The sequence below is a fragment of the Mesoplodon bidens genome (assembly GCF_964165515.1).
Source record: "Mesoplodon bidens genome assembly, chromosome: 10".
NCBI classification, from domain to species: Eukaryota; Metazoa; Chordata; class Mammalia; order Artiodactyla; family Ziphiidae; genus Mesoplodon; species Mesoplodon bidens.
In genome coordinates, this window is record NC_138172.1 from 41,899,157 (window position 1) to 41,916,395 (window position 17,239).

General features: G+C 50.6%; 1 protein-coding gene across 2 annotated transcripts in view; it reads left to right on the forward strand.

Annotated features, from left to right (window-relative positions):
- The window catches only part of FYCO1 (FYVE and coiled-coil domain autophagy adaptor 1), a 318,269-nt gene that overhangs the window by 75,614 nt on the left and 225,416 nt on the right, over positions 1–17,239 (forward strand). Inside the window, exon 18 of one of the 2 annotated variants that reach the window (XR_014016895.1) lies at positions 1,640–5,436. Coding sequence is in view for 1 of the 2 variants with exons in the window: in XM_081246581.1 (XP_081102707.1) it covers positions 1,640–1,715 (76 nt within the window). In the remaining variant the exon portion in view is untranslated. Of the gene's footprint in view, positions 1–1,639; positions 5,529–17,239 lie in introns of those variants that run through there. The other variant, XM_081246581.1, reaches the window with a different exon arrangement.

Below are 17,239 nucleotides of genomic sequence, written 5' to 3' on the forward strand. Positions count from 1 at the left end.
CAAGTCACACAGCTGGTGGTGGAGCTGGATTTGAACCCAGGTGGCCAGGCTTCAGACTCTACGCACTTACCCGGCACGCTCTTCTGCCTCTCTGCTGTCCAGATTCCCACTGCCCAGACCAGAGAAGAGCTCAGTAAATATAGTGGAAGGATTAGGTGGATGGATGGATGGATGGATGAGAGAGAAGCGAAGGAATGAAGGCTAAAGTTTGAGATAATCAGGACCAGAGCTGTGAGGTGAGGCCCTGGGCCCTCCTGTCATGGGAGTGGAGCAGCAGGTACCATCTTTGGGAAGCACTGTTTCAAAGCACCAGATGCAGATCCAGGAGTGTAGGGCTTGGGGGGCAGGAGGATGGGGATGTAGGGAGATAAGGCTGGAGGGGCGGCCAAGAAAGGAAGTAGGACAGAGGACCACCATTGGCTGAGCATCTGCTGTGAGCCAGGGGCCTACGTCATGGAGACGTGAGACAGGTTGCTGGGCACCTGTCCCTTTTATGTCTTCTGCGTCAGCGTGAGCCCTTAATTGGGGCTTGCCTCTTTTATAAGACCTGTCTTGTCAGCATCCAGCCACATCCTCTCTGAGCGGGCCCTTGAGCTAGCGGCCGCATCCCTCCACATGGGCGCCCTTCCAAGCCCACTTCATAGGCTGGGAATAACTTAATAGGACACTCTAGGGGAAAGCTAGAGTGCCACCTCCTCACCACCTCCAGGCCTTGAACTCCCAGGGCTTGTGGCCATGGGCATCCACCAAGGGAGAGGTTAGAAGAATGGGCTTCCCACCTTGCCCCACTCCTGCCCCTCCCCCCAACCCCCCCCCCCCATGAACATGAACACACCTTGAGTTAGCAGGACTCTTGGGCACAGGCCCAGCATGTCCAGAGAGCTGCTTTCGGACTGGACGTGGGCCTCAGCCCTTCTGGGGCAGCAGTTAGGAGACTGGATGGAGGCCAGCCAGGCACAGGCTCTGCTCTTCCCCCTGTGGGTTTTAGTTGAACCCCAGTTTCCTCTACAGTGGCAGCCAGCATTTTTACTACCTCATGGAGCCCCACTGAGTGTTGACGGAGAGGCTGGTAGAGGTGTGTTGAGGGCAGAGTGCAGCCCCAGGCCGGCCCCCAGTTATCATTAGAAGCGGCCGTGGTGCAGTGATACACTCTGGCCTTAATCCACTGAGGTCATCTCGGGCCTACTCGAGATTTCCAGAGCATGGACGGCAAAATGGATTTAGATGCCCAGTCAGAATGAAATCCAGGCTCACTTCCACCTTATATGCTCCATTCACTTCCCCAGTGTAGTCCAGACCACCTAGACCCCGGAGACCCCCGGGACTGCTTCAGAGCAGCAAGGCAAGCGGGGGCGGGGCTTCACAGTGTGAGACCAAATGGGCCTTTCTGCACCCAAGCCCCAGGAAAGTCTGTGGCGGTGTCCCAAGACACCTGATACTTTGCAGGGAGATGTCTCTGCTAGACAGACAGGAAGTGAGGTTGAGGGGGCCTGGAAGAGTCCACACATTCTGCAAGAGGCCCCAGCCTCCGAGCAGAGGTCTCTGCACAAAGACTTGCTGTGCCAGGTCACTGCAGCTGCTGCCCCTCGGGCTTTTAGCCCTCAAGGTAACACCTCCTTTTCCATTTCTGTTTCCTCAGGTTTGTCTCCAAGAAAGTATTTTATCACTTAACGGTTGACCGGCCTGTGATCTACGATGGAAGTGATCTCCCGTAGCCTCAAGCACCTGGATTTTAATAGTTTCCCATTACCCACAGGAAACACTACTCTTCCTCTCCTGTCACATAAAGCACTTACAAAACCCAAAAAAAACAAAAAACAGCTGCTCTGAAGCTATCAAGATCCACTGTGCAACGGGCTCTTGGCTGCTCCTTGGAGCTGGGTTGTTCCTCGTACTCAGCACCATGCACGTCACTCTTAGCCGTGTGGCTTATAAGGGCTCAAGCAACGTTTCCATTGTCCTCACACCCAGAGGGACAGTATGCCAAAGTTTTAAACACTCAGGAGACCATTGGCCTCTCCTGGGGGCACAGTTGGTTCCAGGCCTCCTGTGGAGAATTTCCCAGGCGAGAGAGGATCCCAACTTCTGCTCAGGGAGAGACGTGGCCCCCCTGTGCCCAGCCTGGGGCCACGTGTCATGGGTGACCATGAGCTGGGATGCCCTGGCCAGACCCTGTGAGGCCCTCGAGTCCTCCCAGGAAAAGGAGGTCAGGGCACCCAGGGGCCCACCCAAGATCCCAGCCAGCCTCCTCCATCATGCTCCTATCCCTTCCTGCCCCGTTGAGTCCAGGGCTGCTCCAGAACTCAGCCATTTCAGAGGGGCCTCCAGCTGCACTTGCCTCCTGGCCCTTCTGTCTGGGCAATAGCAAAGCCCTTCATTCAGCCAGGCCTCTCAACAGCTCAAAACATCACCCTAAGAATCAGAATTGAAGCTAATCCAGGGAACAGAACCCACCTACTGAGGGCCTGCAGTGCTGTTTGTCTACGGACGGCCAGAGCCCAGATGCTGGGTAATGTCAATGCCATGACCAAAACACAGGGTTGTGCATCAGCCTATAGGGCTCACTCCTTAGCTGACAGCCTGTCTTTGTTTATATCAATAAGAGCTTCTGCCTCACCTGCAGATATGTTTACTAATGATCATAAATCAGGGTAGGAACCACTTTTAAAAATTGGGGCTTCTTAACAGAAGTCTTTGGTAACTAAAGTATAAACAGGCATAATTCATGAATCTGCTCTTTGCCCACCTCTTGGTCCCCCCTCCCCACCTACCAGATTCCCCACACCCCATGTGCCCACTTCCTGCTGCTCAGCCTGCACCTGACACCTGTGAGCTGCCTCCCTCGGGGGCAAATGAATCCTCTGTCCTTTTCCAGGACGAGAAGGAGATAATCTTCCTGTTCTCTGTGGCCCTCTTCTCCCACCACAGAGGGCTCACCTTTGATGGCCTTTTTGTGCCCTGTTCACAGGGCAGTCAGGACCCAGGTACTTCCACAGTGAGTAGAGCATCTGACAAAGCAGCCCACCTTGGCTGGGACAAGGGAGAGGGCGCTGGGCAGGGTGACTGTGGGTCTGAGTGCTGGGCCCAGCCAGCCCTCCAGCTGGCCTGGTGACTAAGCCAAGCCACACCACCTCGAAGCTTCATCTCGTCGTTCACAAGCCTGGTCTGACCAGTTCTGAGAGCTGGAGAGTGGGTCAGGAACCCCAGGCCAAGTTCAGCTCAGACCCCACACCCACCATGCACCAGCAGAGAGGACTCGTGGGGCAGGGGCAGGAGGAAATGACTTTAGCGATGGACTCAGAACTTTGATTTAAACAGGAGACTTAGGCACTCCCAGTCACTTTAAGTGGGGTTTGGGACATGGTGAACAGAACCTTCCAGAGAGAGAAGCCCAGAGAAAAGCTGGACCTCTTGTGCTCTGTTTCCTGGGAGCAGCTGCCTGTGGCAGAAAGCCATGTCTCTAGCATCTCCTCGAGCAAGGTCCTGACAGTGCTCAGCACCAAAACGGAAATAGCCAGGCCCCCAGAGACTTCCTAGGCTTGTGCTTGTCCTCACAGGGTGCCACACAGCCTAAAGATTGTTCCAGGGCAAATTATCCTGCCTTTAAAGTCACCCACCCTCTTGGAAAGGGTAATCAGATGTAGCTAGCTCACCACATGAGAGAAACTAACAAAAGAACCCAAAGCAGTCTGGAATCTTGGTTTGAGTGCTTAGCTTTCCCAGGATACAGTGGAGACTCTGGCCAAGCTGATGGCCTTCTGCTGGTATCACCACCATCACCTGCAGCTAGAACCAGCGTTTCGAGAGTAGCTGATGTGTCTCCTGCGAAAGGCCTGGAACATTCCATCTGAGGCTGATTCTGAACCTCTGTCACTCAGCCCAACTGTAGCTTAAAAAATCACTTGGCTCTTGTGAAGCCAACCCAGAGCCTCTCCTGCAGTAGAGCGTGGGCCCCTAGTGGCACCACAACAAAAGGTGACTGCAGTTGTGCAGAAAGGCCTTTGCTGTGTTGAGAGACCTGTCCCCCGACCCCCGGTCACACCCCTTTCTGCAGCATATTTATTTTTTGTGCTGAATGGACTCTTGTCCTTTGTTACTTTGCTGTGCGAGCTCAGGTTTGCTGTGCACTATGCAGCTAGAGAATATCTATGGCTGCAGTTACGCTTGCAGCCATATTTAAGTATGGCTTGTATAAATAGCTTTCTTACTTTAAACAGGTTCCCAATTTTACTGAGGCTTTGGGATTGCAGTATTTTCTTTTTAATGCAAATGACAATGAAAGACAGCTATTGAAAGTGGTGGCCCCAGCCAGTAGACTGAACTACACTAGAAGTCTAAGAAGAAGGAAACATCCTTGGGGTCTCAGATCACTAGTTAAAAACAAAAACAAAACCCCAGCAGCCCCTTGATGGCCCGGCTCTCTGAATAACCATCACTCTTTAGTATTGATACCAGCCACCTTGCTCACCACTGTCTCAGAAGCCACTGATCACCCTTGCCCATGAACACAGCCTCTGTCAGGCACACTCATAAACCTCAAGGAAGGGCGTTTGGGAGAAAGCGTGGCCTCTGCGGAGCACTTCTGGCTGGAGCCCACCTACTCCAGGTCGACTGGACCAAGATCAGGCAAGGAAATTCACAAGCAGGAATCTGGAACTGAAACACCACATAGGGTTTAGAAAGTAGACATGAAAAGCCACACTATATAATTCAAAAATAAACGGGATGGTTTTTCTGGAAATTTTCAGTTGTCACTCACCTTCGGTGGTGAAGCCATTCCAGACTCACATGAAAAGAAATCCCCATTTGGGGATGAAATCTCAGAGTCTGTTTTATGATACTGGTTAGATGTCCACTGACATGGTTTTATAGGAGTTTCAATTTCAGAAGCCCACCTTGGTGACTCTACATGGGAGAATCCCATCCTTGACTCAGAGGTTTTGAGAATCAGCAGAGCCTCCATCTGTGATGCTCAGAACCAAGGGTCGCCCAGAGACTGGAGTCAGCCATCCACATTTACAAAATGCTTACCTAAAATGTACTTTTCAGTGGAACCTTGGGTAAGTTTCTCTCTTTTCATTGTGCTTCCTCCAAGGAAACAGGAAAGACTGGGTTAATGCCTTTTCTCAAGCACTTTTTCAAAATAATGTACATCTTTAAATTTTGGGAGGCATTTCTGATAAAAAGGCTTCCTTAGAACCTTAGGACAAGTGTTATCCAGAGATGATCCTGCCCCTGGTGGCTGCAGAGCAACAGTGAAGCCTCAGTTGGATGGCTTCCAAATTGGAATTGCACTTTAATTGACTAATCCTCAGTTCTTGCAGCCTTACGGGATAGCGGGTCTGGAAACCCATGGCATTCTTATCTGCCAAAGAATTACCCAGAAGCACATCAAATGTCAACACTCCACCTGCACAGCAGGGGTGAGGAACTTTTGTATCCCAAAACATTCCTTACAGCATCTGCTGCACCATTTGGGAATGTCTTTATTTTTAACCTCAGGATTTAAATAAACACTATGTCATTGACAGTAGTGTCATCTTTCATTCTGTTGAGACGTAAGGCAAGCGATGAAGTTGCCCACAGCAGAGTCGGGGTCGAGCTGCCCTTCTGGGACACATATTGTACCATGACTTTTCAAAAGGGCCCGAGCCAGCAGCTGTCCTGAACAGTTGCCACATGGCCTGATATCTGGACCCACAGTCTGCTCTGAGGCCTGTGTTCGGACCTGCCTGAGCCATCGCAACGCACCAACCCACTGCCCTCTGCAGGATGAGCTTTTGCTTTCAGCAAAATTCCCCAGCCCTCCCCTGGTCCGCAAAGAGCACACTGAGCAAAGAGCAACCTGATTTACCAGAATAATGAGGTGGGGGAGGAGGTCACCGTGACCTAAAACCACAATTAGTGAATCTGGATACAAATCTGGGCAAAACTGCCAGCACGAGGCAGTACAGAGGATCAGCAAAGAGCTTGGACACAGGCCCCGAGGTGCATGTCCCCGTCAGTCCACCAGGCAGATTGAGCTCAGGCTGGGCAGTCCATCTGCACTCAACTCTCCTGAGTGCCTTGTGCCCCACAGAGCCTCTCCCAGCCCCCCTTCCCTCCACCTCCCTCCAACCCTCCCCCTGCCCCCCGGATTCTCCTGCGGCCTCATCTTTCATCAGTTACTCAGGAATAAGTTACTTTCCATAATCGGATTGTTCCCGCTAGGGCCAGGACCTGTGTTTCTTCCATCTTCATCTCCCTCTGCCTCACCTCACAGCATCCAGCACTGTGCCAGGCACGAGAGCGCTCGCCAGCCTCTGAATCGGCGAGGACACTCGGTGCCTTGGTCAGCTCTAAGCCATCAACAATGCCACTGGCCAACTTGGCCAGAGACAAACTCCCAAAACCCCCATGTCAGAGAAGGACAAAGGGCAAGCCTGCAGGGGAGGTTTGGGGAGAACGGAGGTGAGCTGGTCACTAGATCCGACCCTTCACAACCCCCTATACCCTCAAGTCAAGCCTCTTACTGTCCAGTAACAGAAGGGTGGTTTATCCAAGTGTCCAAAACAGCACAGCAGAAGGATTTCTTTATTAATAGGACAGTCCCTCCAGAGACTCAGGTGGCCACGTGGACTGGGCCTAGAAGGAGAACCGACGGGGACACGTGGATGTGCAGGCTGCTCTGTCTGGGCTGGGATCCTTCGTGGCAGAATCCCTGTGCACCTCACCCCACCTGCTGAACCGCTGAGTAGTCCAAGGTGACCAAACCACTCCTCCGCTCCAGGGTTTCCCAGCCCCCACTCGATTCCAGGCATTCTGGCCCATCTCGGCGTCCGTACGCGCCGTGGTACTCGGTTCCACGCCTCTTCCGCTCGGTCGCCGCGTGGTGCTGGAGAACGTAGAGATTCCCCAGGTGATTCAGAAGGACACTGTCTGCAGGGTCAGCCCTTTCGGTTTGAAGATGCGTGGGAAAAATCTGGCGAGTGGGGCCCGCCACCCACGCACATCTGAAAAGCAAATAGATGGTGAAACCTGTCGCCCAAGATGAGAAAACGGACTTTTTCGGGGGGAGAGACTGAAGCCGAAGTCATCAAAACCCAGGGGAGAGCCGAGCTATTATGAAAGCCGCTCAAAGTGGGTTAGGGTTGAAAGAAAGGTCAGCCTTTTACTTTTTCCACACCTGCTGGTTTCTAAAGAAAGATGGTAAAGCCGAGCAGAAGTGTGATTGCCGACCTCTGGTCTTTGATGTGTGTCTCCTGGTCCCTCCCCCATCCTCCGAGCTCTGGGGGAGGATGGAGGCTGGTGTGGTTTCCTCACACCTCCTGGCAGGTTCGTGCTGAGGTTATCGCAGACTTGGCAGCCCCATCTGCAGCCTGGAATGAGTTGTCTTCTTAGCTCAAAAATGAACAAAGGGAGCCAGGCCTCGCCAAAGCTGAGATGCGTGAGCGCCCTTCCCCAAGGAAGGCCTCATTTCCAGAGCAGGTTTGGCTTTGGGCCTGTGGCTCCACAGAATCCTCAGAGGGGAGGTGATTTCAGGGAGGCCTCCCAGCTTTCCACTCCCAAGGTGGCCTCTGACTGAGCCCCAAGGAGAGAAGGACACCATTCCTGGGAGGTCACACATCCGTCTGTCAGGTCAGTGGGTCAGGCGTTGTCTTCTTCCTGGGGTGAGAAAGGAAAGCGGGTGGGGGGTGGGGGAGGGTGAAAGGATAGGAGAGTGAAGAAGGAGTCCGAAAAGAGGACCAGCAGCAGGGAGGGCCTTTCCGGAGGAGGCCTCGAGGGGTGCCACACCGCAGGCCAGCTTAGCAGAAGCCGCCTTTCTCGTGGGAGGAAAGGAGCAGTGGGGAAATGGCAGGTTTACGGAACAGACACCAAAAGCAGTGACTGCAGACACGGAGAAGGTAATCCAATTTGTCCCTCTGTCTCGGAGGCTGACTTCAAGGCCCCATGTGCTTTCACAAAACAGCCCTTGGGTGTGGCGGCAGGTCAGCCCTCCAAGTGGCCTTTGCACAACACACAGGGTCCATGTGTAGAACCAAAGGTCTTTGTAAAGACAGCCCTTCTCCACCAGCAGGGACCCCACAGGACTGTTGGGTGTTCTCAGCAAGAGGATCACACGTTCACACCCCCAAGATGACCCTGTGGAAGAGGGATAGGGACCCATGAGGCACAGATCAGGCACACAGGCTCCTTAGGATCAAGGGTTCAGGTGTTAAGCTATCAGGAAAAGCCCAAGACTCACCCAGGGCTCAATTTTGCTCCAGAGTCAAACTGTTCATTTATTAAGTGTCAGTAAATACAAAGCAAGTAGCAAAGAGTTTCTTAGAAGAAAGTCCTCTTATTTGGGTTACCTGGTGGCATATTAAAATGCAGAGTCATGGGCACTCCCCACATCAACTCTGGTTCATCAGGTCTGGTTCATTCACAAGTCAGCCAGGTGATTCTGGTGGAGGTGATCCATGGACCACACCAGAAAGTCATTGATGATCACTACTGTGTCACCATTTTGGTTAGAACTTGAGGAAAGGGGTAAAATCAGCTAATGGATATGTCTTCTAATTTAACTCTACCAGTGACCCTCAAATCTTGGAACCAGCACCTATCCCTCAATCCACTGATCCAAGCACTAGGATGCAGTGATGGAAATTTCATTCTTGGAGAGGAAGATATTTCTAAATGAATCACCTGATATGAAACTATTCTACAGGTAAAATCTTTTTACAACCATAATTTTCTTCTTTATGGCTTGTATTTGTATTCAAGGGACATGTTAACTGGCGTCATTTGTAAATGGAAAGACATTCCCTTCCCCAAATCCAAAGTAGTCCCATATGTGTCCACAATTTAAGAATTAGAGGAAGAAATATGAGTTTGGTACCAAAGGGTTTGGGTTAAATATGGGTTCCTGGGCTTCCCTGGTGGCGCAGTGGTTGAGAGTCCGCCTGCCGGTGCAGGGGACACGGGTTCGTGCCCTGATCCGGGAGGATCCCACATGCCGCGGAGCGGCTGGGCCCGTGAGCCATGGCCGGTGAGCCTGCGCGTCCGGAGCCTGTGCTCCGCAACAGGACAGGCCACAACAGAGGCCCGCGTACCGAAAAAAAAAAAAAAAAAAAAAAAAAAATATGGGTTCCTAAGCTGGTCCATACACAGAATTCAGAAGGTCTACGAACTTGGAAAATGACATCTTTCCCCTATTATCTAATTAAAATTTAGGTCTTCCTTCAATTATGAATATAGACTACATGCCACACTAGTATGTATCAGCAAGACCTGTGACTCGGTCACTGGTGGAAATGACAGATATTTTCAAGTTACACGAAAGTTGTTGCAGACTCTCAAAATATCATTTATGCTGATTTCCACTGTGAAATGAAGGTTGTCATTAGGCCTGCTGGTAGATTTTATTTAACGTGTTCATAAAGAGGCATGTGTGTTACTAGTTCACAAATTTGTTCTAACAGTTAGAGAATTATATGTCAGTGTAATTGGTTTCTTTTATAATCCTATTTATTTTATTTTATTCATTTTAAAACATTCTGAAAAGGATACTATAGGCTTTGTCAGATTGTCAAAGGGGTGCATGAGGGGAAAAAAAGGTTAAGGACCTTTGGGTTCTGGCAGGTCTTCATGCAAAAGAATAGAAAGATCATCTCATTGCAGCACTGGTTTATTAATAATAACATATAATTAATAGCAGCATATATAATTTAATAGGCTCTTGCCATAAGTCAGCCACCTTTTACAGATGAGGAAACCAAAGACCCAGGGAACTTGAGAAGTTAGAACCATTTGGAGAGCATGTTACTACTAGGCTGAGACGGCTGTGGGAGTAGTTTTCTCCAAACTGTTACCATTTCACTGGAACATAGATTCTCCAGTGATTAAAAAACAACCTTCCATATACCAGGCTATGCTATGGCAGCCCTTGACCTTCAGACCCTTACTGTGTATCATCTTCCATACACGAGGCTTTATCAGTTATTTATTGTCACAATAACACTGCCTAATGAACAGCCTCAAAACCAGTGGCTTAAACCACTAAGCATTTATTTCGCTCACACATCTGTAGGTTGACTAGAAGTTCTTCTGGACTCGCTCTTGCCGGGCTCGCTGATGTGTCTGCCCTCCGTCAGCTGTGTGTCATCTAGGCAGTTCCACTCATCTCAGCTGTGCTGTCTCACATCTGAGGGCTGGCTGGCTGCTCACTGACCTTGGCTGGGCTCACTCCCGTGTCCGTGTTCAGTCCCCTGGGGCTGGCTGGGCTAGCATGGCCTTGGCCAGACGACTGTGCTCTGCCCCTCACAGCCTCCCATTCCCCCAGCAGGATGGCCCAGGCTTGCTCAGATGCCTGCTGGGCAGGTTTCCAAGAGAGCAAGGAGTACACAAGCCCTGGGAGACCTAGTCTCAGGAGTGCACAGCCTCACTTCAACCACATTCTGTTGGCCAAAGCAAGTCACAGGCCAGCCCAGACTCAAGGTAGAGGGAAAGGGACTCCTTGATGGGAGGAACTGCTGGGTCACATTGCAAAGGCTTTGGGGACAAGGGGTGGAGAATGGGGACCATTTTTGCTATCATTCTACCACAGAGTCAGTCCATCTTCCCTTCTTGCACTTCCCCCTCCACCCCGATTCTCACTCCTTCAGGAAAACACAGATCCACTCATCCCTGTGCACAAAGATACACACAAGACTCTTCATGGACACATTGTCTGTGACAGCAAAACACAGGAAAGAGCATGTTCAAGGTGGGTGGGTTGAAGAATGACTGCCTGTGGAAACGGGGCTTTGGAGATGGTGGCTTTTACTTTTCTCTTATAACTTTTTGTACCATAGAATTATTTTTACTGCATGCCAGTTTAACTTTTAAAATTTGAAAACTAATTTATCAGAAGAACAAATTCACCTCAGTTTATGGTTATCTCAGTTTCCCAGTAAACAACCAAATGCCCAATTCCTCCAAGCTCAAGTCATAACTTGAGTTGTTAATATCTTGCTACATTCACCAGAGGGCCACTGCTCCTGTAAGCATGATCACATGAAGCCAGAAGGGAAGGGCCTGGGAGCAAGCCACAATCTCATCAGGCCTCTTGCTCCCCCGACCTCAGGGCTGGCCCATCTGGGGCCACTGTACCATCCTGACTCGACCCACATGAGAAGAGAGCTATTCCTAGGCTCCATGGTGGGAGTTTGACCCCTGGAACAAAAGTACTTGAGCTCCAGTTGGGGAGAAAGTATAGCAGTATCTAGGAGGTCGGATTCTAGTATCAAGAAGGCATGAATGGATTCCTGGTACCACTACCTGCTAGCTATGGCTTGTGGTGATGGGGTACTCTGTGCCCCACTTTCTCCATCTGTTAAATGGGAGACATAACAGTAGCTACTTCATAAGGATGCTGTGGAAACCACATAAGAACAAAAAGGGCCTTATGGAGTGTTTCTCTTAAAGAGCCACTCAGAAATGTGATAGCTGTTGTTATCAAGAAAGCTCTCTGCATACACCTTGTCCAACCCCTTTTCCTCTCCTCTCTGGGTATCAGTCAGCTAGGTAGTTGAGGGATTGAGCGGTTGGGATCATTGAAGACAAGTTAATTTACAGAATAGCAGCTTCTGGTGGTTGTGAAACACAGCCCAAAGTTATTAGACATTCCTCCCATAAGAGGTGGGTCTGGGGCCACTCCCCCTTTGAAGCTGGGCTGGCCTGGCCCTGCTCTGACTGGGGAGAACAGCCAAAGTAATGCTATGTGACTGACTTTTGGTGCCAGGTCAGAAAAAGGCATACAGCTTCCCTCTGGTCCTCTTGGACCCTTGCTCAGGAGAAGCCAGCTGCTATGTGAGACCCCTGTGCTGAGGGACCATGTGTTGGCACCCTACTTGGCAGGCAGCTCAGCTTCTGGCCCAGTGGCCTGACCCTCCCAGTGCAGCTTTCAGGTGACCACAACCCCAGCCAGCATCTGACAGCAGCCAGAGGCCTCAAGCTAGACACGCCCAGCCAATCCCCTTCCGAATTCCTGACCCTCAAAATGGGGAGCACAATAAACAGTTCTTGTTTTGTACTGCTGAGCTTTGTGGCAGCGGTAACTGGGGCACAGCTGAACAGAGCACAAGCACCTTCTAAACTCACTCCTTTCATTGAATTGTGAGTGAGACAAAGAGAACACCGTATCAAAAGCATTGTTTTATTGGATGACCCCTTATACTTCATCACAGCAGATCTGATGTGAATGTTGTCTATACATCCCCTTTCCATAGCCTCACTTCCCATTTGCTTCTCACCCAGGCCTAATCTGCCCTGATTAGGCCTCAGAAGCCACTCACGTCAAGGCCACAGCCAGCCGCTACGGAGCCAAGTCCAGAAATGCTCCCGGTCCTCATCCTCCAACTTTTAAGCCTCTCAACACAGTTGACCCCTCCTTGATCCCCCCTTGCTTGCCTCCCACAGTAACACTCCTCTCCCATTTCTCTTACCTGAGTGGTCGCTGCTTGGTCCCCCACGCAGGCTCCTCCTCTATCCAGCCTCTAATAGTGGGTTCCTAGAGCCGCATCCTGCCCTACCCTCAGCCCCCGTCCTTTTCACTCTGTCTTGATCTTAGCACTTCCCATGGGCATGACTGTCATCTTCATGTGGGTGACCTCCAGCTTTGCATCTTTTCTCTGAACTCCAATCTTGCGTGGATAGCTAGGTGACATCTCCACTTGGATGGCCCTAGATGGAGCTCTTGATTTCCACCCCCAAGCTGCTTCTCCGCTAATCCTCCCCTCCCCAGGGGTGGCACCACCGACCGTCCAGAAGTTCAAGCTCAAAACCTGAGTCATCCTCGATTCCTTCCTTTCTCTCAGCCCTCACCCGCGCCTGTTGCTTCTACTCTCAGAATGAGTCTCAAAGTCATCCACCTCTCTCCACCACCTCTGCCACCATCACCCTAAGCCCAGCCACCGTCGTCTCTTTCCTGAACAGCTGCAGCAGCCTTCTAATTGGTCTCTCTGCTTCTACCCTTTCCTTCCCACTCCCAGAACCCCTGCCAACCTTTCTTCACCCAGGAGCTTTAGAGATCTTTAAAACATGAGTTAGATGAAGTCACACTCCCACTTAAACACCTTATCCCTGACAGTGGAATAAAATCTAAATTCATCATCTGGGTCTGAGGAAGCCCCTACCTTTCTCTCCAGTCTGACCTCCCTCACGCTGATAACCTCCAGTCAACAGTGAAAGAAGCCAAAGTCTTCTTTCAGCTCCTGAACTGTGATGATCACTTTCCTGCCTCAGTGACACCAGTGAGGATTAGAGCTGATGGTCCCACACTGTCTCAGTGAGTCAGATCTCTTCTGGCCCTTAGAGGCTTTCTGGTTCCAAAAGTTGAACGAGAGAAAGTACTGGGGCTCACTCTGCCTTTGTTAGTCTCCCAGGGTATTCTGAGTTCCCTAGATTGTTAGTCCCACTGAGAAGGTGTCGCCCACAGTGTGAGACCTTTTAGAGTCTGCTCACTCATTCCCAGCTGTCTCTGTACCTCCCTTGGTCCCTTTGGTAAGGAGTGGCCCAGCCAGATAGGAAGTTTCCATCTAGTATTCATTCATTCATTCATTCATTCATTTGTTTATATCTGGAGCTTTGAAAGGATAAGAGCATGATTCTTGAGGGAACTTAGGTGATGTCTTGGATTTGCTTTAAAATACTCTAGCAAAGATAAAGGAAGGAGCTAAGGGAGAAAGGTAGGAATGGAGGAAGAAAGAGGGGAAGGGAGGAGCAAGGGAAGGAAGGGGGGCAAATGAAACAAAGAGGGAAGAGAAAAGGAAAGAAAGAAGAAAAGAGAGTGGGTGGTATAGGCGGGGTAAGAATGGAGAGAATGTTGATCACTTGAAGCTGGGTGATGTGTATGTGGAGGTTCATTATGCTATTCTCTCTACATTTATGTAAGTTTTTAAATTTCCATAATTAAAGAGTTTAAAAAGAAAAGAACATGAGTGGAGATAACCTGAACCAACTCAATGGCAGGGACACTTTCCTAAGTACTTAGCCTGGCATAGGCATGGGTGCTACAGGGCCTTTGCACGTGCCACGCCCTCCTCCCAGTACACCCTCCCTCCCCTTCTTCCTGTAGGTAATTCCTGCTCATCCTTCAGCTCTCAGCTCAATGTCACTTTCTCATGGAAACCTTCCCTGTCTCCCATCCCCAGAGTAGGTCAGAGCCTCCTGTAACGCACTTTCTAGCATCTTAAAACCATCTCTTTGTGACAGTCTGATTAGGGTCTGTCACCTGTGGACTGTGAGCTTCATGAGCGCTGGGCCTGTGTCTGCTTTTGCTCAGCATCACCTAAGCCCAGTGACTGACAGGTAGAAAATGTTCCGTAAGTTTTTGTTGAATGAAGTTGTTAAAGTACTGTTGTCAATTGCTGTATTTTCCCAAGATACAGGGTTTCACGAGGATGTGTGCTTCATGAAACCAAATATTTGAGATTGGAGGGGCCACTGATTCATTTGACACACGTTTATTGTCTGTCATGTGTGAAGTCTATCGTAGGTGCTAGGGAAATAGCAATGAACAGAACAGAAAAACAATTCTTACCCTGTGGAGTTTACAATTGTTGTGTATCAGGTGGTGCTAAGAGCTGTGGTGGACAACAAAAGCGGGGAGATGGGGCGGCTGGCGGGGGAGGACTGAGGGTGGGCAGGGAAGGCCTGGAGGAGAAGGTGGTGCTTGACCAAAGACCTAAGGAGGCAGGGTAGGAAACTTGACTGGTGGGGATCCAGCCACAGTCACCTAGAGAACTGCAGGGTGAACTGTCTGATACCTCGTCCAGCCTCTTCTTTAACGCTGAGTGTTTGCCGTATGCTCCAGGGGGTTCACCCGGGACGGTCACGTTTTTGTGTTGGCTCTGAAAGACTAACACCAGAAATTGTTGGCTTCTCAGCATTCTGTTTATCAACTGCTACATAACGAATTACCTCAAACTCAGTGGCTTAAAACAATAAGAACCATTTTATTATATCTCATGATGTTACGGGTCAGGAGTTTGAGTAGGGCTTGGCAGGGTGATTCTTCTGTTCCATGTGGTATTGACACACTTGGTGGCATTCGGCTGGCGGATGGGCTAGTCTGTTTGTGAGAAAGGAGCTGGGAAAGACAGGTGGGGACAGAGTGGGGTGAGGAGGACAGGTGGGTATCCAGAAGTCTGGCCAGATTTGGGTGCAGTCTCCTTGGACCTGCACGTCTGCAGACCTTCAGCGGAATCTGTGGCTCCTTCACAAAGAATTTGAGGCTCCACAACTGCATGTGTTTGGGGAGGAGCCCAGGAGGGGGAGCAGGGAGGAAACTTCTTGAGTCTGTGAGGATGATGACATGGTCCTGTGCTGGTCCTCCCGCATGGCCCACTTTTGAAGGAGGGCTCAGCACGGCCTCAGCTGTCACATGTCATCATTTAGAGTTTGTGTGCAGTGGTATATGAAGCAGTGCTGGCCAAGGCCATGCCCATCCATCTTTGCATCCCCTGGTACTCAACCTGGTGCTTGGAAAATTGTTGGTCGACCCTCCAAAGCAATGGCTGATATGTCTGACTATGTCAGGCAAGGCGGGACAGCATCATGGGCAAAAGCCAAGGCTTGAGTGCCAGACATGCCCAGCGTCGTGTCCTAGCCTTGCCAGTTACTAACGGTGTGATGCACAGCGAGTCCCTGATCTCTGAAGCTCAGCCCCTTCATCTGTAAAACGGGGTGAGTTACCATGTCTACCTGGTACAGAGCAAGCAAGCAGGAGATGAAGCTGAAAGGTCACGAGGGGAGACTGTGTCTGTCCTGTACCCGCGGGGCCTGGCAGGCCACTGGTGTGCACGAAGGTCTGCTGAGGGTTGAGTTACGATCAGGCAGGCTCGTGCTCCCAGCCTCCTGAGATGAGTTCTGTGACGGATGCTCGCAGAATTCTCTGTAGCTCTGGACACCCCGTGTTCCTTACCCGGCGGGTCTCAAACGCGCTCTTGTAATTGGCAGCCCCTGGTGAAAAAGACTGTTGCAGGCTGCCTTCTCTAGAAGCAGATGCTGAGCTGGAATTTGGGGGGCAAGGTGTCTATTAGGGATCAACAACTAAGAAGGGAAGTTGGGGGAAACAGGATTGGGCAGAGGGAGGAGTCAAACTGAGAAGCAAACCCGACAGGCGTTGCCAGCCTGGCAGGAAGCTCTGGAGCGGATGCTGCCCATCAGAGCACCCCTGACAGGCTGACACCCTTACACCCCGCTTCCAGGCGCTGGACGCAGGGGAATGGACCTTGGGTCACGTGGCTCTGGCCAGGGCTGCGCTGTGCAGCGGAGGCAGACCTGAAGGAACTGGCAGCTGGACATTATGTGCTGACCAGGTTCCCTAGAAGTTATTTCACGAAAGGACATCCAGTTGGTGCCTCTCCATTAACCACAGAGATTTTTTACTTATCCTGTGTACAAGAGTGGAGAGGAACTCATAAAGGGTCTCGTTTTAGAGAAACACATTTGCATGTCTTTCATAGGATTTTATAAAACAAACATTGAAAGGGACATTAGCTATTTGGGTTGTCTGTAGTAATAATACAGAATTGACCAGAGAAACACTCCATGTCCCAAGGGGATGCTGGGCTTAGACCGCAGTTGTAACAGGAGGGCCATATGGAATGGGGCAGAAGGAACTGTGCTGCGGACGCACCATGTCTTGGTTGTGATGATAATTCTAAAGCCACAATATTTGTTAACCACACATAGTAAACAATCAGTAAACATTTGTCAAATGAAGAGAGATTTGTTTGGAGCATCTAAAATGTGTGAGGTGTGGGTGCTGGAGGCCCTGATTATTTCCCTTTTCTCAAAGTCACTTAGAGCCCCTTGACCAGACCTCACTTTGAGACAAGCTGACCAGAGTGGAGGAGGAGCAGCTCCAGTGTAGAGAGGTCAAATCCGCTGATGGACAGAGATCCAGGGGTGGGATGGGGTGATGCTCCTGCCCATGCTTTGACCTGGAGCCCACGGGAAGCTCCAACCAATGAGGCCAACTCAGAATTGGAAAACCAAGCACACCTGCTGAAAGATTACAACCACAAGACACATGTGCCAGCTTTTCATTTATTAAAGCGGAAAGACAATTGGAGGTGTCTGAAGGTTTCAGGCTTCCTGGCAGCTTTGCTGTGTGTTTAAGCCCATCATACAGACACTCCGCATAACCAACACACTACAATGGTGACGGCCTTCTGTGAGGCTGACAGGTCAAAGTGGAAGGAGCTCGCTGGAGCTGGTTGCTCCCTTGCAC